The 22,934-nt window shown below is 45.8% G+C and overlaps 1 protein-coding gene across 1 annotated transcript; it reads left to right on the top strand.

The window, feature by feature from the left end:
* Positions 1–1,476: 1,476 nt before the first annotated feature.
* c7h21orf91 (chromosome 7 C21orf91 homolog) lies at positions 1,477–22,246 on the top strand. Its single transcript, XM_061247226.1, has 5 exons — positions 1,477–1,636; positions 4,305–4,438; positions 16,713–17,225; positions 18,523–18,585; positions 19,412–22,246. Exons 2-5 carry the CDS (start codon positions 4,312–4,314, stop codon positions 19,579–19,581), a joined length of 873 nt encoding a protein of 290 aa, XP_061103210.1. The 5' UTR covers positions 1,477–1,636; positions 4,305–4,311; the 3' UTR covers positions 19,582–22,246.
* Positions 22,247–22,934: the final 688 nt, after the last annotated feature.

Below are 22,934 nucleotides of genomic sequence, written 5' to 3'. Positions count from 1 at the left end.
TTGCGTAATATAAATGCTTATCTTTTATTTTGAAATATACGGGACGTTATATGCTTTCTTTAACAGTACTATAACAGTACTTCTACAGTGTCTGTTTGTTCAGTTAATACAATACTGGCAGGGCTTACAATGTGGTTTTGGGAAACATTCAGTAGAATGAAGTCAATTGCGATGTTGAATACATTATTCATGCAGATTTTTCCTCCCTGTGCAGAGACTATTGTTATTGCATATTACAGGGTGTGATTTTGAAGGGATTTCAGAATGCGAATGGAGTCTGTACTCTCACTAAAGAACACTAAGCTCAATTGCCAGACCACCATCTTGATAGTACTTGTGCCAACACAGCTTGCGGGCTCATATCTGTGGCACTGAATGTTTTGTACATGAGTTCAGCTGAGGATGACAGTTTGACAGACTTCACACTTATGCTGCTGGAATACAGAGAGAGAGAGCAAGGAGAAAACAGAGAGAACATGGCAACACATATGCTCAAGTGCACACACAGCCAACATCTGTAGTAGGTTGCAAAAGCACCAGCTCATCTAGACATGTGCAAAGTCCTGCCTTTGAAGTCATTTCTGCTACCATCAAAGGACAGGTTTGATCTTGTTTGTAATTAAGGGGGAGGGCCAGGTTTGGCAATTTACTGTACAGTTCCATGTGATTTGGGTTAGTTATCTCTTCGAACTGAAAAGTCTTGGCTTCATACACCCAACTATTACTTTCATGTTCATTTTAAACATGACTATGACATGTTTACTAGCTAGTAAGCTGATAGATAGAAATGGATTTGAAAATCAAGCACAATGTTAAATAATCATCCCAATCCCTTGACCGAGCGATGGTGACTTCATGCATACAACGTCATCTGCATTTTATTTTATGGAATTTAAGGTGACAGCACCAATAAAACAATTAGTAAATGACATGGGAAAAACTTTTAATATATAATATTCGAAGGAAACATGAAAACGGTCTGTTGTGAAACAGATATAAAACAGTGCCATCATTTTTACCACAAATATTTTGACATAGCATAATAGCATGGTCAATATATAAAATATTCTATTGACACCAGAGTACATAATGGCAATAATGAAACGCACGTTACAGGAATTGACAGACGTGTGTAATAATGTAGAAATTTTGCTGGATTTTCCCTTAGGTATTACCGTTCCCTTTACGTACGTACGCAAAGTGAAACTCAACTTCAGGAATTAAAATGGGGCTTAACAATATCCAGTGTGTCGTATAAAACATTAACGTGGATATAAAGCACGACTAAAATAAACGGTGCTAATAAAACTAAGGATAGTATATTTGCCTAATAAAAGATCACCCTGAAATGGAGTTATACATTATAGCAAAATACAGAAAATATTCTTATCCACCCCTATCTCGGAAATGTTGGTTCATTCCGAAAAGGGGATTTTTTTTTACCACCCCCAAATGTGTATTCTATGTTGTGCTTTGTAGCGTTGCGCCAAATAATTGTCCTGACTTCGGAGTGTTTCAGTGCGAGTAGCTGGTAGACAGCTGACTCAATAACGTTAGCTGTTTATTGAAAAGATTGTTTTTGTTTCAACATTGTCAGTGGACTAGCTAGCTAAATTGGCGTGGGAGAGTCGCTAAGGTAGGTATAGTTTACACCGCGTGTGATATAAATGTCTGTAACAGTCTAACGTAGGTACTCTTGAAACACAATGTCTGTATGGTTTTTACTTTGACGAAATTAGCTAGCTAGGTAGTTAATCTAATCGACGATATTTGGCAAGCTGACTAGATAACGGTAGTTTGAAAGCTAGCTAATTATGCTACCCAAGCTCGCTTACTTTGGTCAACAATAGGCTAGATATACCGTTAGCTAGCCAGGTAGCTAGCTACTGAAGTCATAGAAAGCTGTGTAGCTAACTAGTTGTTACAAGCTGTTTAGCTGCAGCTAACCGTTAGCTGGGTATGTAAGGTTTTAAATCGACCTTTAAGTCTGTGCTGACAAGTTACCATAGCTAGCTAACTTTGGTGAGTAGTAACGTTAGGCTATTAGGTAGTGCGCTATGTTGGCTAGGAAGAATGTGCTGTACACGTCGTAGCTAGCTAAGCTAACTGTCTTAACTGTTAGCTCGGTCTATAAATAGCGGTCCAGAAGTTTGACCACGGATTATTTTAACAATAGCAGGTTCGTATTCTTGAATTTTAGTTTGAAAGATCCTGCCCAGATTCACATAATCCAATCGTCATTCCAGTGTTGGTTGTACGTCAAAATAAACCAGCAAATACAAGATAGCAATCAACTATATTTTATTTTTCCGACATTTTCTAGTTTAACCTTAACTTAATGGCTAAGATATGTTGTGCTAATTTGCTTTTCATATAGTTAAATTAACGTTGCTGTATGAACTTTTTTTGAGTCCAAGTCAAGTTGTGAGCGTGAAAACCTATACAGTCTATGGTACAAACCAACTTTGCTGGACGCTTGTTTACTTGGCGGCCATGCGAATTAGCTAAACTAGGCGGACATTTTATTTTTTATTATTATTATTTTTTTACTTTAACATTGACTAAATTAAGCAAATCAACATTTTATCTTCGTAAATTAAGTCGACATGCAGTCAATGTATGATTATGCATGTGTTATTTAATTTAATTTGTTTCAATTACAAAGTTACCACAGATTAAGTTGGCTAACAAGCGTGCTTGCTAATGTTTACATTGTGGCAGTGTGGTGCAATAACGTTATACCTTTGAGAGCATTAGCTAGAGAAGCACCGATGATTTTGCATTGTTGTGGCTGCCTCTAGCCTACCAAACAATGTGGCCAATGTAGTTTATAAACTAACCACCTATTCTGGGCGAGAAAGTAGTAGATGCACGCTTGAAAAACCAGATTGTAAACTTTTTAAAAGAAGCCCGGTACTTTGCAGTATTACCCCAGTATTGTGCTCCTGACAAATGAGTCACCAGGGCTCTCGTCACATTTAATGTCTATGCGCAGTTCAATGCAAATGGCAGGGATGATTAAATAATATAAGTCACATTTGCATTTCTCTGCTGCGAGTTGTGTAACGCCATGGGTTTTCATAAGGTAATGACAACCCCGAGGGTACGCACTAAAACCCACTGAGGATTGGCAATATTGCTCTTGTAAAGTTTTTTGTTTTGTGGTTATTTTAAAAAGAAAAAAGAAAAACGAAGAAAAAAAAATTGGCATCAAAATAGAACCTGAATCTCCACGTGGTAGCTGGCATTAGTTTGCGTTTATTTTTTTCTAATGTGGTTCTTAGGAAATTGGACGAGGGGTAGTGGACATTCTTCCTGGGTTCTGATGAGATTACCCTTTGGCAGTGACATTCCAAAACTACGATCTTGTGTTAGTCTTGGTAGCTAAGTAAATTTACTTAAAAAAACAGGAGGCTGTCGGCTTTGTCGACCTCTTTGAGGGTCTCCGTTTGTGAATAGACATAGTCAGGCAGCGCAAATAGCCACAGGCCTCTCTGATCCTCGTTCAGGTTTATGCCTCTACGCGTTGTCCTTTTTGTTTTGTAACTATTATACGCACTGTTTTATGTTCTCTCAACTCACTGTTGTGTAAAATAAAATGGGCACATGTTTACGTATGTTACTGAAAGTAATAAACCATATTATGGTAAGTTTTATGGGTCACGGGGTCGCAGAATGAGTTTATAACAAACAAGCCTTTTTTTTTCCCTTAATAACGTTTAACTTAGGTGCTGTGTTTGTCTGAACTGTTATCTGTTTTATTGTATCTGATATTTTGGCTAGAAATTTGTTTGGGAATTGTTGCTATTGTTTAGTATTGTTTAGTTGGCCTTTAGTGAATTGATTCTGATAGTAAAGTACTGTGTAGTCTGGCACATTATTCATGCATAGGATCTTGACTCGGAAACAGCAGATTAGCGTTATTGTTTAAAATAAGTGAGATAAATGAAAAGTCTTTGTTTGCTGGCTGTCAGAGGTGCCTTTATTTTTAATCCCCCGGATTTTGTCGTGACTAATATGTAACTGCTTTTTAAGAAAGTATTTTTGAAACACTCCACTGTGATTTGTACTCACTCCTTTATTTGTCTTGGACCATTAAAAAAAAAAAATTGTTCTGGAGTGTTTTTGCAAATTGAGAAGAATAAATGGAGCCTATTTCTTTACCCACAGACTGGGACAGAACTGGTGCTTGCTGTTTTTTGGCCCCTGTCTGTTTGACCTGAAAGTATGGTTACAGTGTGAAATGGTGCAGGAGTTTTGTGGCCTGTGGCTTTCCTCATGTTTGTGTTTTCCTGCGTTCTCAGAGGCACCATGAGTGAAGAGGAGCAGTTTGTGAACATTGACCTGAACGATGACAACATCTGCAGTGTCTGCAAGCTGGAGACGCACACGGAGACCCTGTCCTTCTGCCACGTCTGCTTCGAGCTGAGCATCGAGGGTAAGCGTACGAGTGGGACATGGCACACATCCACATAGGCACACACACACACACACACACACACACACACACACACACACACACACACACACACACACACACACACACACACACATCGGCACACACACGCTCTCACACATCCACATAGGCACATACACTCACTCACTCACTCACTCACACACACACACACACACACACACACACACACACACACACACACACACACACACACACACACACACACACACACACACACACATCCACATAGGCACACACACGCTCTCACACATCCACATAGGCACACACACATTCACACATTCACACATTCACACATGCACGCAGGCACTCATACACTCTCACACTTGCACACAGGCATGCACACACTCGCATGCACACAGGCTCACACACTCATGCATGTGCACCGGCACACTCGCATTCTCACACGTGCACAAAGGCAGACACACTCGCGCCCTCACACATACACATAGACATAGGCACACTCACATTCCCACGCAAGAGCACAAGGACACACACACATTCACGTAGATGCGCACACACATACACACACATGCAGACAGGTATACACACACTCTGCGCCTGTCATCCCTGTGGAACATCTGCAGGCACTTTGAGCACAGGTGACACATTCCAGCCTGAAAGGTCTTCAGTTGGGATTGTAGTGGCCCCTGTCCCTCATATAATGGACACACTTGAGGTAGAATGAAGTAGGCTGGGGCAACACCTATGTGTGTACACTATCATTTCTGCTGATGTCTTTGAAACCTGACTCCTCTTGGAGGTTTACAAAGTAATGCCTTGGTTTAGTACATCATTTTTATTTCTAATTCCTTCCATTTAGTTTAGAAAGCAAGGCAAGAAATGTCTATATCTGTCATTTTCACAATATTTTAACAATGATTTATTTTTCATAATTACTGTGATATATTCCATAGCATATCTTTAACGGAACATTTTTTCATGGGTGCACCTATGGTAAATATAAAGAATACTCTTTCTAATGCTGCAACTGTCTAATTTTTTTTTTCTTGCACTTACTGTGGTGTCTCAACTTCATGTTGTAAGATTTTGTATTGACTACTGCTATCGGCTATGACAGATAACATAGCAACAGCACTGTTTGTTGCCTAAGCCTGCGTATCTGCACTTATGTAAGTCATTCTAGATAAGAGCTTCTGCTGAATGGCTACTTTTAAACGGTGTTATTTCTGGCTACAGAAAGTGTTTGCCTGGGTCCTTTGGTCTTCATGAAGACACATCAGTGTGAACACAAGTGTTTGCCTTTTTAGAAGATTTATTTCAGTAGATGCATGGTAGTCTGTCGCCTTGGGCTTGTGGTGATGATGTGCAGTGTCTTGCGGCTGTTGTGGTGGCCCTTTGAAAGAGCAGGCAGTCAGGGACGAGAGCAGTTGGGGCTGGTTTGCATCTTATTTGAGATGCTGGCACTTTTCACTCTTGATTAAAAGAGCTGGGATAGGCTGGTAAAAATGACCACCACACAGATCCCACACCAATATAACCTGTTACCTAGCAAGGTATGGGTTGAAATTGAATCTTTGAGCCAGCAGTTGTTTGTATTGATTGCTTTTAGTATATTGGACTGCTCCTGGCACCAGTGCTAGTGTATGCTTTATGGGATAAGCAGTGTTTGATCAGCTTAATCAATGCTCACCAGTCTAACTGTCATTCCTCCATTTTAGGACGTCCGTAGTAGAGGAGTCAACCATATGTCATGAGCAGGACCTGATGGACATCTGTGTTGAAAGAGGATTAGCCTTGTCTAAGCTGTTGATTATACTACCTGAGCAGGCCTAGCCAGCCGTTGATCTCTGGAGCACGGTGTCTGAGTTGAGGCGAGGCCTGAGGTTTGACTGCAGAGCTCCATGTCCTCTCCTGATCCGGTGGAACAGGGGCCTACTGCAGCCACGCCGGCGTTTGAAGTGCCGTTTTTCTGCTGTTAATTAACGACGGCCGCGCGAAGAGAGGCGGCAGTTCTCCGGGGACTCAATTAGCGCCCCGGTCGCGTTCGTCTCGCGGACGCCCTGTTAAACTGTTTGTTTCGAAGGAATGTCTCGCAGCGTCTCCGACCAGAATTCCACGCGGAATAGGGTGTTTTATGGGTGGCTATAAGACCAGGATATGAACAGTTCCCAGTCTTTTGGTTTTGGCCACAGCTGCTTTCAGGTGTGACTAGCCTGTATGGTCTTGGTAGCTGTGCGGAATGGTAGTTTGCGTTTATGTTGAATCTTCGTTTCTATACCTGACCCTGAATGCTTTTAATGACACCCCAGGTTCATTCTCTCCCTCTACAGCCCTATATGCTGCATGTTATTGGACTGCAAAATGTAAAGGCCTGCAAATTTCAGTATTTGTTTTGTAGCCTAGATGTTTGTGACAAAGACAGTGGTTATGCCATTAATATCGCCTTTTTCTGCTACCACAGGCAATTTTAAACATTTGCATTTGACAATAATAAAGTTAGTTGGGATATGTTCTATAGGAAAAAAATGAACCCTGTTTTGCAGTGCTATTGCTCTTGCCTCGACTGCATGCAAATTAAAACTGCACCTCATCCGTGGCTCGGTTCGTATCTGTAGAGGAGATGACTTAATTGCCAATTCCACCGAACGCCCATTGAGCGTCCCTCCGCATTCTCGAGCAGCCGGGGAAATCTCATTGGCTCCAGCGTGACTTTATAAAAACGACAGTAATCCAGTTGGCTTTGGAAACCTGCTTTTATTTCACAGCCGAGAGGTTTCTCATGAAGATGCAGTGGGGCACAATGCGGGCGCTGTTTCTCAGCTGCCCTGTTCGTTTGTGGGGAAATGAGTCATTTTCACTGCCAGGGCTGTACCCGCCACGCCGTGTTTGAACTGCAGAAACCACCGCCGCCCTGAGGCGTGCTGGAACCCAGGCTCCTGTAAACATGGTGTTCGGGGGGGGGGGGGCAGTTGCACAAACTGCCATTGCAGTAACCACGGCGGGGGACGGCGGTTGTCTGTTCTCCACGCTCTCCGCCATGTTTCCTGCCCCTGCTCCGAGCTCACCAACGTGAAGCCCTCGTTCTGTGTTTGGGATGGGCGGAAACCCCGGCTCTCTCAGTCCCGACGGTTTTTAGGAAAGTGGCGCAGAACGAGCGCCCTTGCTCGGGGCTGTTACTCTGAAACGGTGACAGGTCTCCTCTGCTGAACCTCCATCGCTGCGAACACGTAGGCTGCCTGTTTGAACTCAGAAAAAGCCCAGCGAGGCTTTTCTCTTCCAGCGTCCGGGGCTGCGGTGTGGTGCGGTGTGGGGCGGTGCGTGCCTCAACACGTACTCTGATTCATCTCAGCAGCCTGAGCGAATACCACAGGCCCTCCTTGTTACTGTCAGGCTGCTGTGTGTCACAGTCGGCTTAGCGCCCAAGGCCTTCCTTTCCCCACAGCCGCGTGCTTCACAGAAGCACCGTGTTTGTTCAGACCTGTTTACCACAGGCCAGCAGCAACCATCACAAGAACCACTCAGCTAACACAAAACGCTCTCACTGTGCTGCTGATATGTTTGGTCAATGTTATGACATTGATTGCTAAAGGAGAGTGCACACACCAAGTGGCCTCAGGGAGTGCTTGGCTGATAGCGGTCAGATTATTATAGAAAATCCCCCGGCGATGGTACTGTGTGGCAAAACGGAAATATATGGTAAATGAATTATATTTTGGAGCAGATTTCTTTTTAATGATATAACATTTCTCGTCGTAGTGAGGCCATTTTGTGTTAGCCGGGCTGTCCTTTACCACGGCTGCTAGAGGTCTAGAGGTAGCTGGCACAGAAAGCCTGCCCTCATTATTTTTCTGGGTTATTCTGTTGTGGCGTGGTAATTGAATTATTGACCGTCCAAAGGCTGGAAACAAGGCGCCGGCCTCAGCTGGCGCTGCGTAGCGAGAAAACGAGCGCTGCGCGGCTTTGGCGCGCTGGAGACCGCGGTAAAGGCTCCTCGCGGTTGGCCGGGCCCGTTGTTTTTGTCCTCTCGGGTCTGCGGAAGAGAAGAGGCGGGCTGCCTTTTTCCCCCCCTCCCGCTCTAATCGTCAGCTGTGCAGGGGCTGCGGCTGTTTTTACACCGCTACGCCAGGCATGGGCGCTTCTGTCCTCATCGATTTCCTGCGCCGGCCGCGCGTTAGCGGTGTTAGCGTTAGCCCGAGGAGGGCCGGACGCCGCAGAAGCAGCGAACGCTTAGCCGCGGTTGAGTGGCGGTGGTGTTTGCTGTTGGCTGTGTTTACTTGGATAAAAGTGCTATATAAATGCAGTCCATTACTGAGTCTAATGGGCTAAGGTGGAGCTGTTCAGTGCCTGCACTGACCCTGTGCTGTCTGTGTTGCTGTGCTCTGTTGAACACTTGTGTGCTTTTGCTCACGCCAGGCTGAAGCCTGCTTCCTGTTAAAAGGCTGTCAGTGCTGACCATGGGAGTGTTAGCAACCGTTACCGAGGGACTCCCACCTGCACAAGACTGACAGGGGCAGTCTGGGTTTTACCCTGATTGACGACATCTTCAGAGACCTTGTGCGATTGCTTCAGTTTGACTGGAAAATTCTGGGTTGTGAAAGTGCTGAGATGCACAGGGTACTTGAGGTTGCTTCTGTCTCCCATTGCTATAAATATTATGTACAGGCTTGAATTTAGACTCATGATATAAGTGACATCAATATCCTATTTTCCCAAACCACGTGTGTATGTGTGGGGTTATTTTCAGTGAGAAAATGCACTGTTTACTTCATAAGACCATCCATTTAGAAAGAGGGCCATTGAAAACTATCAACATTGTGCTTGTGGCATGATTGCATTTAGCTAAGTGATTGAAGGGTCATTCAGCCCTGAAATGGCTCTCGTTGTGTCCTCGCCTTGATGCCCTGGAATGACAGCACTCCTGCCCAGTCCACTGATGGCTTGATGCCACAGACACACCAAGGTGGTCCCTGATTGGGTGATACACGGAGTCTGAGGCTGAGAGCAAGGCCACGTGTGGCAAGTGAACCACAGTTCCCATAATGCTTTGCACAAGCTTTGTTCTGGGTGGACTGTGATGGTCGAAAGTCAGCCCCGGGGATGGAACACCAACATTATGTAAAAAAACAAACAAAAAAAAAAAAACCTTGGAACTAAGCATAAGGAAACTATGGAGAGCACGCGCGAGGTTTTTCCAGTTGATGGAGGAGAGATTAACAACAACCTGTGGACTTTGCTTGAAATGAGCGGGCGTGAGTGGGCATTGGATCATTCGCTGCTTTCACTCGGCCAATCCCCGAGCTCCCGCTGTAGCTGTTGGGAGAGAGATGAATGGCCCCTTTAATAAAATAAATAACACAAAAATAAAAACCTTGTGAGTCGGCTTGCAGTTGGCGGTTGATGGCTTTGAAGGCTGCTCTTGTGATTCCCCCGCTACGCGACCGGACTCTGATTCTGGGAAGCGCTCGGCTGCTCCCGGCACGGCGATATTCCCGTTATGTAACGGTGATGGAATTTGTGCTGAGTCGGCGATCCGCGAGAGTGCGTGCTGATTGAAAGCTGGGCGGTGGGGGAGGGCAGATAGTCGCTCCATGGGAGCACACACCAGAAACAAACATGGCTATTCAGCGCTCTGTGTTGTGGGGCCTGTGTGTGCATTTTTAGCGTGTTCTGTGCTTTTTGTTTGTGAACTCCTCACCCTGAGGTGAACAGAGGCGTGACTGTTGCCATCCCGCTTCAGTGAAATGCCTTTCCTCGGGGGCGAGAATTACGTCAAACTGTGGGGTGGAAAAATGGAAAGGAAAGCTGACCTTGTTGTTGCCGCTGCGTTGAGATTAGAATGCCCTCCCGTTTAACGTCGGGGCATCAAAACCGACCGAACGTGGCCGTCTGTGCCGCTGTTCTATTGATCTGTTGAAAGAATTACTGCCCGCCGTCACTCCTAAATGGTGACGGCAACATGAAACCGGACACAATCGGCACCGCGGCACACAACGCGGCCCTAAACAGCAGCCGCCCGCGTGCGAGTCCTCTAGCCAGCTGTCGCCTCCGTTATTGATGGCCAGCGATTTTCTAGGACCGGCCGTTTGAGAGAATGTGTCCAATTATAGCCGCAGAGGCTGTGCCTGTGTGTGTGTCCCCTTCCCCCAGCGCGAGCCCCTGTCCCGCTACCGTCCTGTCGCGTTGGGGATCGAATGTCCTCTGCTCGCAAGCACAACCCATGCAGTAAATAGAGTTAAAGGGCTACGTTCCTGCTCAAATCCTCGAGGGTAAAGGTAAACAGAGGGCTTTGGATCTCAACACACACCTGTAATGGGATCGTTTCATGTGTGTTTTGCGAAGGACACTTTGTGTCTTTGAGCTGCCGGGGTGGCTCGTCTGGTTTGGGCGGTGTTCTCGTGCCTGGGTTTGATTCCAGACCACGGGCCTGTTTCACAAAGCGGGATTACGGAGTTGTGTGGAGGAACCCTCCCAGAACCCTCTCTGATTCCTGGTTTTACTCGGTGCAGTTATCCATCTGACTCGGTAATGGTGCTTCCCTGTGTCTGTGCTGAATGTGACCGGTAGCCCTCCAGGGCGATGCATATTTGGCTGTAGCTTTGCCCAGGCATGGCAGTGTTTCACTTGGCCTGGATTATAGATTCTCCTATGCACGAACACCACTCTCCTGCCTGTTATCCGATAAGGCCTGAGCATACTTGGACTGTCCCTGCCTGTTACCGCAGGTCCTGCCCAGCATACAGGCCCATAGGCACATAGGCTTCAAAGAGGCACGTAGTCCAGAGACATGACTCATGCACAGTTTGAAAGTAAACAAGTACATCATTACAGAATTGTGTGTAATTGGACCCATTTTCACATACTCATTGTGGGTTTTGAAGAATCCTTCTGTTTTCTTTTGAATTTTCTCTCTTCAGTCTAACACAAATCATCATTGAGAATGTCACACAGTTTAAGTGCAATTTCTCTACCATTGGGCTAGCCAGGATGAAAGGCTTCTTGCATGTGGTAATTCACTCCTGCTTCAGACAATGCCGTTCCTCCCTAGTTAGATCAATGTCTTTTCTCATATTATCATTTATTCAACCAAGGTTTCCTTCCGACGACTCTAGACACCTGTGTCTCGGGCCATCTGTTGGCTGAAATTTACATGTGAAAAAAGGGATTCAAAACCGCAGACATTAACATGATGAATGGGGGGGGGCTCTTAAACACAGATCGCAACTTTGGACTTCAATAGGAAACAAAAAATATATATTTAAAAAATACCGAAATCCAACAATTTGGTATATTCCTGGCCTGAATGCAGACTAAGATTGGTAATTACTTCTCTTCCCTCTGAATTGAAGCTGTGAGTTCAAGGCAAGGTGCCCGTTATGATATGATTTTAGTGTAATATGCATCAGTAGTTGTATTAGCTGTATGAGTACAGGGTGGGTCTTGCTTATGTGGGTTACAGCGTGACCCCCTCTACACCCGTATGTCTCTGCTCACGCCATGCATTGAGGAATGACAGATATCCAGGTTCAGTCGGCTTGTTTTGGGACGGCCCGTTGCACCCCGAGGGGCTGTAGGCTTCACGTCAGGCGGCCTCCTCCTGCTCACGTCTGTTCGAGCGCGGCTTGCCGTGTTAAGGAGCTGCAGCTGACTCAACGCGCTTCTGAGTAGAGCGGTTGCCTGTCTCTTCTCTCCGGCACTGATAATTGGAGCTTGTGGCATTCGGCCCTGAAAATATTGTAATTTCAACAGATTGGTGGGGAAATAAAAGGCGCATGGCTGAAAGGCCAGTGAGAAGGAAGGAGAGCGAACGGTGTCTGATTGGGCAGGCGAGTAAAAGACAAACCGCATAGATTACATATGATAAGATTAAGGTTTCCATGACAGCCAGCAATAGCCCAGGAGAGTAAGCTCCTCTGCGCTCTAAAAATAGAGACGGGATTAGGCTGAATGAAGCGCTATCCTTCCTCTGACAGCACTATTTCTGTGTGAATGGATGGCTTTCGCCGGATGGCACCGCGAGTTTGCTTTCTGGCACGACGCGTCTTATTTCCTATTTTTTTCCTCCCTAATTAAAATGTCACGATGCGCATTGCTTCGCGTGGGAGTCGCCTGCCACACTTAACTGAAGGCTGTGGGGATCAGAGAACTGCGCATTCACAGATATAGGTGCCGTTAGCTTCGTGTTCTCGCACGTAGGATTTGTAATGAAGACCTTGCTTCACTCCTGGTGTGTGTCTGTGTTTGTGTCTGTGTTTGTGTCTGTGTTTGTGTCTGTGTTTGTGTGTGTGTCTGTGTGTGTGTCTTGTGTGTGTGTCTGTGTGTGCACGGGCGCACACGCTTCCTTAGTAATACAGATTGCTAAGCGGATTAGCCAGTGAAATGGCCATGGTGCACTTCATTGGGCAGACAGGTTGATGGCAGTGCGCTGTTTAAGCCCAGGACTGGGTGAGGGGTTATGGGGCCCGCGCTCAGCCTGATCTCCTCATGTCACCCCTGCTGGTGTAAGATGGCTCCAAGGTCCTGCCACTGGCTGCAGATCAAGGACTCATGCGGTTCATTCGCTGCAGTCTTAAGCTTGTGCCACTGCCAGTGGCGTCCAGAGGCCACCTGTTAAACAAGCTGTATTTCTACCCTCAGACACTGTACGGTGAGTGAGTGAGTGAGTGAGTGAGTGAGTGAGTGAGTGAGTGAGTGAGTGAGTGAGTGAGTGAGTGAGTGAGTGAGTGAGTGAGTGAGTGAGTGAGTGAGTGAGTGAGTGAGTGAGTGAGTGAGTGAGTGAGTGAGTGAGTGAGTGAGTGAGTGAGTGAGTGAGTGAGTGAGTGAGTGAGTGAGTGAGTCCCATAAAATAAAAAACAGTCAGCTGTATTACCCTCATCTTCTGCAGTTTTAGATATAGATCTGAAACTGATGTAATTTAGACAAGCTGCCAAGGACTGTGATAGGATTCCGTGGTCCGTGGGAATGCAGTTCACTTGAGCTGGGGAGCAGAATGCCCTGGAGCCATTTTGAGTGCATATGGAAATGAAATGAACTGAAGTGAAGAATGTAAAGGGTCACGTCACCCGGCAGTATTAAAGTCACGTTTAAAGTGACCTCCCCCCGATTGGGTGTCCAGATGGCCTGTTGGAGGGCGTTGTGGTGACTAAACAAACGGGCAGGTGGCGAGGGGGGAAGCCACCGTTGATGGCAAGGTCATTTATTAACACGGCCGCCTTCTGCAGACGTGCAAAAAAATTTCCATGTGGGGTTTTGGGAAATCACCGCTGGCTTAAGCCGACCTTGCCCCCAGCCAGGTCTCCGTGGTACCTTCCCAAGGTCCGTGCGTCAAAGCCTTTGTCTGTAACGTGGCTGTAAATATCTCCTTCCCGTTTGGCCTCAGCATATGTAGCGAAGGGAAACGGGGGCGATCTGTAGATATAGCTGAACAGTTAGTTATTCATAGTTAGTCTTCAGAGGGTAAGGTGCGTGTTTGAGGAAGTTTTGGCCTCGTGCTGTTCTTCCTGTCTTTTACAGGCTGAGGGCTTCTGTTTCTTGCAGACTGGGGCTAAGGTTACCGCATGGACTCCACTCCTCAGACAGTGAATCACGTCTCGTGTTCCTTCAGCCTCAGTCTCTCGTGTGGCCTGCAGGGCCTCAATGCAGCGAGCAGCCTTTCATTAACTTTTTATTTTCGCCTCGCCTTGTTCCCCAGCGCAGCTCTCTGGAGCGAAGCGGTGGGCAGGTTCCTTTCTCAGTGTTGTTAGGCGGCAGTTACGGGTTTGTGAGATGGTTGACGCTGTTCCTGTGGTGGAAGGCAGAATCTCCCCAGTACAGATTCTCACAGGCTTTCCTCCAAATCCTGCGGCTTCTTACTTCCGTTTAAAAATAGTCCTTTTTTTGAAGCCTAAAAGAGAATTGCACGAAGCACGTTTTTTAATTCTGTTAGACTATGGTGGTGCGATTTATGCGCATGCAGCCTCGTCCCTTTTTAAGAAGAGCTGGACTCACGCTGTATTACGATTCAAAACAGGCTCGCCCTTGCACTTTATATTTAGGATGGTCTTCTCTGTCAGAGGAGATATAGAGCAGACCAAACCGATATTGTGTTTATTTTGAAATGAATGAACCATTAGCATTTTTTGTTGTGTTACACGAGTAACTGCAGCACAGCTGGTGAAGCTGTTCTCTCTCTGCGCCCTGAGCTGCAGAACACTGTACTTCCTCACTCGAGTGCCTTGAAAGGTCTTTTACAGACTTCTTGAAGGAAACTTGGTGCTCTACATATAATCAATATAACACAGTCTACATTGCATTTTGGATGTCATCGGTGGATTTGTATGTATTGTATATGACCGTATGAAATTGTTTTTATTATTATTATTTTTTATGTGAAGCTTTTAGGCTTTTGTTGCCGTCTTGGGCAGGACTCCCTGGAAGAAGAGATATTATGTCTCAGTTGACCATCCTGGATAAACGCATAGTTATGTGGGTCATCTGAAAACAGAATGTGGACTTGGTGCATGCCAGAAATCTTATCATTTTTCCAAGTAGTTCTGGTTCTCAGTTTCACTGGCAGCATGTTAAAATACCAGGTAAAGCCCTCCTTTCCAGTGAACCAGAAGGCTTGAGAAAAGTTGCTTTCCTCTGTTGCTCAACAGACTTCTTAGAATTATTGGTGTTTGTGTAGTTGGTTCGGAGAAATCCACAAAAACAACTTTCAGTTTTGTCTGAATTAATGTTTTATTATTAAGGTTGAACAGGAAAATATTGTTCAGTTTAGAAACAAGACTTTACTGAGAAAGTAATCATTGTGTGAGTTTCACCAAAATGCATGTGAAAGGAGCCATTTTGTAAACTCATTAAAAACGTATCTTTTAGGCTTAAGAGCGGGCTGGAGAAATGGAAATGAGAAGTGTAATTCCCCTGCGTTACTAAAGCCGAAAGCTCAACCCCCTCCTTTATTTAACTCCGAAATTAAAGCTTTAGAGTCAACAACTTTGAACGTAGGGGGGCCGTTTGCTTTTCTGTTCCTCAAAATGATAGAACGACACGTGAGCCGAGCCATGTGAATGAGAGAAGCTGCAGAGTTCGTGGAAATGAGGGCACGTGGGCCTGTGGGCTGAGTGGGGCGCTGAGCCTGTGGGGTGAGTGGGGCGCTGAGCCTGTGGGGTCAGTGGGGCGCTGAGCCTGTGGGGTCAGTGGGGCGCTGAGCCTGTGGGGTCAGTGGGGTGCTGAGGTGTGTTTTGACTGCAGGGGGCTCCAGCTGTGCGCTGGGGCCCCAGTGGAAACTCCATGTGGGTTCTTGCCTATTTCGTTTCACCGTGGCAGAATGCGAGGGACATTCTGTGTGTCTGTGGTTTGCCTTCTGGTTAATCCTCATTACATTGTTGGCATTTGACAGACGCTCTTATCCAGAGCGACGTACAACATAGTGCATACCCATAACCAGGGCTAAGTGCGCTGAAAGACCCTAGAGGGAAGTACAATTTCAATTGCTTCCCGTACAACAAAGATAAGGACCAGGGCCTTTTTTCTTTTTTTTTTAAACGAATAAACAAACAACAAAGCAAAAGTGACCAAACTTAACTATCCAAATACTGCTTACCTAGCGAACTAAAAATACCGAAACACTACATAAATCACAAAGACAACAATTAAGGATCACAGGGAGGTAGGGAGGGATGGGGAGAGGTGCTGCTTGAAGAGGTGCGTCTTCAGTTTGCGCTTGAAGGTGGGGAGAGATTCTACAGTTCTAACCTCAACGGGGAGTTTGTTCCACCACCGTGGAGCCAGAACAGACAGTCGTGAGCGTGAGGTGGAGGTTCGGAGAGGGGGAGGTGCCAAGCGGCCTGTGGAGGCTGAACAAAGAGGTCTGGCAGGGGTGTAGGGTCTGATGATTTTTTGATTTTCTGATGATATCATGCTAAGCTATGTTTCACCTGGTCTTCAAAACACTGATTTACCATATTGAATTTAGGCCACTTTTGGGTGTGTACTATATGGTATAAATGGTTGGTATTTATATAGCGCCTTTATCCAAAGTGCTGTACAATTGATGCTTCTCATTCACGCATTCGTGCACACGATCACCAACGGCGATTGGCTGCCATGCAAGGCTCATCAGGAGCAATTTGGGGGTTAGGTGACACACCCAGGGTGGGAATGGAACTGGCAACCCTCTGCCAGATGACTGCTCTTACCTCCTGAGCCAGTGTCACACTGTAGTGCATTAGTTTTGTTGTGAGATGGCGGTATCAACATGATTTAAGTGTACTTTCTCGTTCCTCCCCCCCCCCAGGCGTGTGCGGCACCACCCTCCTGCACTCCACCTCCCTGCGGGGCCACCGCGACTGCTTCGAGAAGTACCACCTCATCGCCAACCAGAAGCTGTCCCGCGCCAAGGGCTCGCGCAGCGCGTACGAGGGCGTGAAGAGCGCGCTGAGCCAGAAGATCAACCGCCTCGTGCAGTACGCGCAGAACCGCGAGGCGGCGTCGGAGTCGGCCCGCCGCGGGGGCAAGCACCCGCTCCTCTGCTACAGCCAGCAGGGCGACCGCACCCTGGTGCCCCAGTCCGACTCCCACGTGCCCCGCTACGCCCCCCGCTGGGCCGAGGGGGTGGCGGCCGCCGCGGGGCTCCCGGACTGCGGCCAGGGCATGCTGGAGCGGCGGGGCGGCGAGGAGCTGGTGCTGGGGGCCGGGGGGTGCGGGCTGTGGGCCGGGGGGAAGAGGACGGTCCACCGGAACCAGCAGCAGGGCGGCGGCCCGAATGGGCTCCGGCAGCACCGGCACCCGGGCCTCGGCAGGGAGGAGTGTGAGTCTACCGCCTGCGTTCTCCACCGGGGGGGAGGAGGGGGAGGGGTGATAATAACTTTGTTTTGTTTCATACTTCATGGTTTGCATATTGGCTGGGTGAGTTCCATGTCAGTTCAGTCAATTAATTTGGGTCGGTTCACGAATGTGCTCGTGAGTCAGGTGGGTGAGGTGGATTAGCATGTCTGTATGTACGTTATATAACCGAAGATATCTCTAGAGAATTGCCGTAGTGCGATGCCTGCATATATTGTCCATGTCAGTTGTCACATTTCTCGGTGAAGCTGATGTGTCACAGCAGTAGGTTGAATCGGTCGTGAGTCACACATGAGCAGTAACCACTAAACTGCACAGAAGTAATGAAACGGATGGACACGAGCAAACCATTGTAGTTTAAAATGAATAAAAATCATGCGTGTAGCATAACTCAATACTAATACGTAAACTATAAACCATATCCTGCATATAGGCCTACCGATACCAACTGTCTTGGGGGAACTGGTGTGGGCAGATGCTTATTTTAGACCCCAGAAACTGAAGCCCAGCACAGGTTTCAACAATTGCACTGGAAAACAGTAAAAGAAAAAAAAAAAAGTAAAGTAGAAAATATTAGCTTGTTTTCAGTTACTGTTTGCTTGACAAGTTGGAACGGTTCTTATATTTTAAATATGTAATGGAAATTGGATTTTAAGTCTAAATATAAGAATTATTGAGTGACTTACTTTCTGTTTGTGTAGTGTGAACTATTCATGAACTCAGCCCAGGTGTGGAATGGGTCTCATTACCTGTGCGTTGTGCCTTCCCTCTCTCCGCGATGACCTCAGAATTATGTCTACCCTTTACTGAACTGAGAGATAAACATGTGACTCACTGACCCAGCGGTGTGCGTCTGCTGCTCCCCCCTTCTCCGCAGCTTACCTTCTGCACTGAAGAAAAGCTCTTAGCCTCCGCTTACTGTAAAACCGTCCTCAATGGGTCTCGCCCTAGTGCCAAGGCCTTAGCACCAGGGCGATGAAATAAAACGACTCGCCTTCAAAAACTCGCACTGCGTTCACAAGGGATTATTTCCCAGAAATTGCGCGAGCGTTTCCTGGCAAGGTGGCGCTGGCCTTCACGACACGAGTGCGTCGCTGTAGAATGGAGAACGCGCGTCGGAGGAACGGGAGGCGTTGGGTTCGAGTGGGCGGCTTTCACGCTCCTCAGCAGTCTCACAGGCAGAGGCCGGAGGTGTTGTGGGCTTCCCGGTTTAACTTTGTGTGTAACCCAAATCCTTTGTCTCTTTTTCTCTTTAATGACAGTGGCCGGGATGAGTGCTGAGGAGCTTGGCCAGTTGAAAGGACAGCTGCTGCTACAGATTCAAAGTAAGAGGCTCTCTTTACACACTGCTTGAGTACAAATAAGATACAATATCAATTTTCTGTTGGTATTGAGGGTTGGTCACTGGTCTGTATAATATTTTTCCCTGTGTGCTGCATCTGTCTGTTGTCTGTCTGGTTGTTGACAAACAGTCTTGCAGCCGTGCCCTTGTTAAAGTGTAGTGTTGCTTATGTGTTCTGATATCTGTCAATAATTAATAGAGCTGTGTGTGATCCGTGGGCCAAGGTTTGCCAGCGCTGTCCAATGGTGCATGCGTTCGCTTTCTGTGTTTTGTGTGTTCTGTGCACAGCTTATTGGCCATTGCCTCTCTGTATGTTAGGGTTATTATAATTGACCTGGTGTTTGTCAGCACCTGTGTAACTGATGTTTGTCTGCCAGACCTGGGTCAAATATGTAAAGAAAATACTTTTCTATACTTTACTAAGCTTGTCTGGTGTATTGGATTGGATTCTGCCATCTGGTGCTCTTGGTTGGCTCAGTTGCCCCAGGCATGATCAATCGAGCACCGAAAAGTATTTGAATCCAAAGCAATTATGAATTTTTCCCAAGTCAAACTGACCTGAAACTGTCATCTGCACTGGTATATCTGACCTGTGTAACTGACCTGATGTCTGTGCCTGTGTAACTGACCTGATGTCTGTGCCTGTGTAACTGACCTGATGTCTGTGCCTGTATAGGTGACCTGATGTCTGTGCCTGTATAGGTGACCTGATGTCTGTGCCTGTATAGGTGACCTGATGTCTGTGCCTGCGTAACTGACCTGATGTCTGTGCCTGCGTAACTGACCTGACCTTTGCCTTCCTCCCTCAGAGGTGTTCGAGGAGCTGACGGCGGCGGTCCAGGACAAGGACTCTCTGGCCTCCGAGCTCCACGTCCGGCACATCGCCATCGAGCAGCTCTTCAAGAACTGCGCCAAGCTGCCCTGGCTGCAGATCGGCAGGGCCGGGGTCAAGGCCAACAACAACACTCCAGTGGAGTGAAGCGCGTCTCCAAACCTTCACCTTGACCAAAAACACAAAAACAGGCCCTAATAATAAGTGTGCTGTCCCTGTCTCCTCCGGCCTGTCCCGTCTCCACACGCCCTCTGACTCAGGCCACCGACACACTGCCTCGGACTGTTCCTGTGCCTCGGACTGTTCCGGGTGCCGCCCCACCCAGCTTTTACACAGCCCGTGCCGTGACACGACTGTTAAGACCGTGACGGAACCGTGCGGAAAGGTTGCTTTAGTTTGTTTGCACACAAATACAGGGGGTGAGTGGGTATGTCCTGCCCTTGGGAGGGGTCTGAGAAGGACACGTCTGTGCTGCACTGGGTGTTCAGGGCAAGAAGGCAAAGAGAAGATCTCCTGGCTGATAGACCCTCAGACGGGACCTGAGGCTGGACATTAACGCCGCTTAATGTTTTAGGAGTCACCTTTAGGGGTGCGCCTTTCTTCTATGCAGAACTACGACGGTCAGCGCTGTAGCGTTTGTTCAAGAAACATTTTTTATGTTCATTTTTTTTTTGCAAAACCACTTTGTAAATCTACACCAAAAACGTGACATTTGAACTACCTACATGATCAAGCGTGATACAGAAGGTCATATGCGCGTAAATGCCAGGCGATTTTAATCATGATTTTAGTTATTGTTTTTATTTTTCTTGTTTATGGATTTTACCCGTGCTTGTTTTAACTATATTTATTATTCTGAAATTGCAGTACATATCAGTGTAAGTGGGCGAGGCCTTGTAGTGACTGTGATGTTGAACTGTTGGCCCTCTGTGCTGAACAATGAGACCATCAACAGTCCTGAGGAACCACTTTCCCTGGGTTTGCAGTGCATTCTGGGATGCTTCTGTGTGTGCAGCTGCCTTATTATCCCTGCCTTGAGTGACTGGTTCTGCCGTTGCTGTGGTAACTGCCCCAGAGTTGAGTGGTTTAATCAGTTGAGTGGAACTTCTTAATTAGAATTGCTGGAGCACAGGGCTGCCCCCTCCCTTTCTGAGGGTGAAATCCAAGCGCAAGGAGCCTTTTTTTTTCTTTTTTCGAGAAGTGTTAAAATACTCTTAGTGGTGTTTTACTGAAGGGAAAGTTTATGTATGACTGTGGTCAGCTCAATGATTTACTGGCTTTGGTGTTTAGCATTGCATCATGTTGAAAGTAAAACAACAGGATATGGGTTGGGTTGGTTTGCAAATGGCTTCGGTAGAAAGCTTTGAGCTGGAAGAGAGATTATACTATATTAGTGGCTGTGTGGTTTACAAATTTCATTTAGTTTTTCTTTCATTTTGGTCATAACCTGTTGCAGCGTCTATCCGTTTTTTGGGGGGATTGGACCTTTTGGAATGTTCTAGAGTTCATTTAGTTTCATTTTCTGAGTATTTCAAATATTGCATTTCACTTGTACTTCGTTTTCAATCTAATAAGGAAGATTTAAGGAAGGAGTGCTGTGCACAGTGAAAGTTCAGCTTTGGTTCACACATTTCATCTGGAAACATGGTTTCGTGGTTAAACTTGCAGTTGGGGTTTCATTCATTTGAAGCTTGCAATTGAAGAGGGTCGGCCATTTTGACAGGCCCAGATACTTGCAGAATATCATATTTATCCGGCAGTATTTCACTTTTTGCATAACTACATGGACCATTGTATATAATATCACCAAATGTACAATGTGTGAAGAAAACTGTATAAAGTTATTTGGTACCATTAAGTATTACATGATAACCATTTTTACAACATGCTCCAAGTATTCATTATCCTCACTTTTTCAACCTGATGTTTTCAAAATATTTAAACTTTTTTAAAATTGTTTGATCACATTTTTAACTGTTTTGTGGCTGTATGTTTATGGGGTTGTTTGTGATTTTTCTGTTAGCTATCTAGTTTTCATGTTTTTATTTAGTCTACTCACTGCAACTAGACCGTCTTGCAACTAGACTAGGCCTTGTTTAGTATCACATCATGCAACTGGAGGGGAAACGAGTCCACTGCCCTCTGCTGGGTGTTAGGCGGTGGTGCATTTTCCGCTCAGAATGGCAGAACACTTGGTCTTTTCTCATTGGGTTTTTGTTCAAAATTGCATTAAAAAAAAAATCTATTCATGAAAACAGAAACCTAGTAAATATGTATTCATCCCCAAATATCCTTCTCTCTTCATAAGAGAAATTATATTTGACCCCTTGGGGTTTTAAAGAAAAGGTTTTTAAGCTCAGACTAATGGATATGTGATGTTTTTGTTTGCATGCATGAAATGATTTACTGGTGTGATGCTGTACAAACTGAAGGTATTTCTTCATAGGTGGCTTCCCAACCCCGATCCAAAAATGTTTAGGAGATAGGTTCATTCTGTGGAATGCTTTCCCAAGCAGGTCTCTGCCTTATTTGAAATGTGTACATTGTGTCACGAATTTCAGTTGATTCTCAGTAGTGGGTAATCTTGTAGATGTGTGTTTTCTTCGTCTTTTTCTTCTCCTTTTCTTTTGAAGTTTCATAGGTACTTCAGTGGCCTGGTGGGATTGGAGTGTGAGTGTGAGTGAGAGTGAGTGTGTGTGTGACTTTTCCATTAAACATGCAATAATTTGTGTTTGTGCAGCTTACTGCCTGTGTGAATTGTGTGTGTAGTAATTTGTATTTTTCCTAAGAAAAATAAAACTATTTTCTTACATTTCCTGTGTGATCCAGCGTTTGCTTATCAGTGGGCCACTGGCACCATCTAGTGGGGAATGGCTGACATTAATGTTCGTTGGTTTTCAAATGGAGTAGGAGTGGCACGTTCCATTCCTGCTATTTTTTGTTTACCAATATTGTTGCTTGTCTGCTAATTAGCTGTACAAACCAATGCTAGCTTACATCACAGGAACATTTTTTAAAATGCCGATAAATGGATAGTATTCTGCTGTCATTCATGAGCTTTTCGAGAGATTTTAAAATCACTGATTGTGAAAATATCTGCCCAAAATCATTGTCCAAAATAAAGGGAACCGCTTGCATCTAGTCTGCAGAACTGTGTGCATAACACAATGTAGTGTAAAATCTGATTCAGAATCTGCTGTGAAGAGCAGGAAGTGGCCATGGTTGCCAAAACTCATGGCTCATTTCAAAAGCACAGATTAGGCTGGCATAATTTGCATGGGAAAGAAGCTGAAACTAATGAGGTTTGCCAATGTGTCCCCTCAATTCTGTTCATTTGGAACAAAAAAAGTAAATCACCAGGGTAACAAATTATGCCCGTTTCTGTGACTTCTAGGCAAAAAAATAAATGTTGTATATGTATGCACACGTGTCTGTGTGTATACTTTCTTAGGTACACCTATCCAGTAGCCTACTGCGTACTGCATACAGAATTGATTTAA

The sequence above is a fragment of the Conger conger genome, chromosome 7 (genome assembly GCF_963514075.1).
Source record: "Conger conger chromosome 7, fConCon1.1, whole genome shotgun sequence".
Lineage (NCBI taxonomy): Eukaryota > Metazoa > Chordata > Actinopteri > Anguilliformes > Congridae > Conger > Conger conger.
Note: the sequence above shows the minus strand (reverse complement) of the source record. Positions and strands in the feature narration are given on the sequence as shown.

What these genes read in the sequence shown, in the direction of transcription:
- c7h21orf91 (XM_061247226.1), top strand. Translation starts at nt 4,312, where the DNA reads ATGAGTGAAGAGGAGCAGTTTGTGAACATTGACCTGAACGATGACAAC. An exon ending in CTTCGAGCTGAGCATCGAGG is followed by an intron (nt 4,439 to 16,712) that starts GTAAGCGTACGA and finishes CCCCCCCCCCAG; the next exon opens with GCGTGTGCGGCACCACCCTC. An exon ending in GGGCCTCGGCAGGGAGGAGT is followed by an intron (nt 17,226 to 18,522) that starts GTGAGTCTACCG and finishes CTTTAATGACAG; the next exon opens with TGGCCGGGATGAGTGCTGAG.